Source organism: Fusarium odoratissimum, assembly GCF_000260195.1.
Source record: "Fusarium odoratissimum NRRL 54006 unplaced genomic scaffold supercont1.288, whole genome shotgun sequence".
NCBI lineage: Eukaryota > Fungi > Ascomycota > Sordariomycetes > Hypocreales > Nectriaceae > Fusarium > Fusarium odoratissimum.
In genome coordinates, this window is record NW_022158974.1 from 403 (window position 1) to 1,838 (window position 1,436).

At 48.2% G+C, this 1,436-nt stretch overlaps 1 protein-coding gene across 1 annotated transcript; it reads right to left on the reverse strand.

Moving 5' to 3' along the window:
* Positions 1-415: 415 nt before the first annotated feature.
* On the reverse strand, positions 416-772 carry FOIG_16889 (uncharacterized protein; the record flags this gene model as incomplete). The annotated part of the gene is made up of 1 exon (XM_031218369.1): positions 416-772. One exon carries the CDS (start codon positions 770-772, stop codon positions 416-418), a length of 357 nt encoding a protein of 118 aa, XP_031051917.1.
* Positions 773-1,436: the final 664 nt, after the last annotated feature.

Genomic DNA, 1,436 nt, shown 5'->3' on the forward strand with positions numbered 1-1,436 from the left:
CTCACGCGCAGGTATCGGCCTTTGCTTCGCTCACTTTCACTAAACAGGACAGTAACCTGAATAACAGTGCCCTCCCTCTTTGCTAAGCAACTACTTCCCTGTTCTCAAAGGACATGTATGTTCCTTGGGGTGGTTCTTAAGTATTCTCATCTATCCTTGGCTCTCTTACCGGTCCGGAAAGCTAAGTCTAATGTCATGTATGTAGCGTTTGAGTTTTCCAATAGGTAGATTTGTTTGTTTCGCGTTGGAGCCCTTCAACTAGGATGAAGGTCTGTGCTAAATATACAGGATATTGAGACTGCCATACCGTATCCAGACATCAAAAGTCTATGGCATATCAATTGCATCTGTTATTTCTATCGCTACTACAAAGCTTGTACTTTTTCCCTCAAAGGCCATCGAGCAATGACTGGTTTCAGAGCTTAGACTGCATGAGATTCGTATGCACGCCTTGGCAAATAACATGCATGTATTTTGCCGGGTCGAAATCAGCACTTGGACCTTCAGGTCGGAAATCATGCGTATAATTCGTGTAAGGCTTGAAGACAGTGTTCATACCACGAACAACTTTCCATGTTTTCATGGCTTGTCTTTCCCCTATTTCGTTTCCTTTGATGCGGTTAACTGTTGCGTAGACACGCGAGGGTATATAGTGGTGAAAGAGCTGGTAGAGGTCCAGAATGGGTCCCTGGGGGCCAATATATCTGAAACGCCCGTCAAAATATAGCTCCAGCATCTTGCATGCATCCCCCAGAGTGAGGGACTTCTCCATAGTTGCCACGGAAAAGACAATACGTACGTTACGTCGATCGAGACTTTGGATGTCCCTGCGGAACGTCTCGTAAATGAGACAATTCGCGACCAAATCAACGGGTACGATGTCAAGCTTTGTTTCTGGCCGCCCGTCAATAACTCGAAGGGATCCAGTACCGAAGCCCAGAACCAGGCCTCCAAATGCAGCCCGGCTGTCTATCCAGCCAGGTGATGGGTTCTGAATCGCAGCGCAAATGATACTTGGGCGGACGATGGTGACCGGAAGAGAACCCCTTGTCTCGCAGATCAGGTGTTCAGCCAAGCACTTTGATAGGCTGTAGATGTTTGGATGGCCGGTGGCGGCAATGGCTTCCTCCTTTCCAAGAACTCCATTTCTCAATTCTGAGGCGATTTGACTTGCGGGGGAAGGTAGGTCTACCAGACTCTCGTAGATGGGACCTTGTTGAGGTGGGGTCACGTAGGCGGTGCTCGTGATGACAAGCCGTTGGAGGTTGTCGCAATTCTTGGCAAGGGCAAGAATATGGCAGGAGCTATCTATGTTGGATGAAATAGCCTCCGAGACTGTGCTATCAAATTTGATGCAGGCAGCCGTATGGATGATATGAGTGATCGTTTGGCAAACGAGCTTATATTGACAGGCCTGGAGACCACAGTTGCGGCTT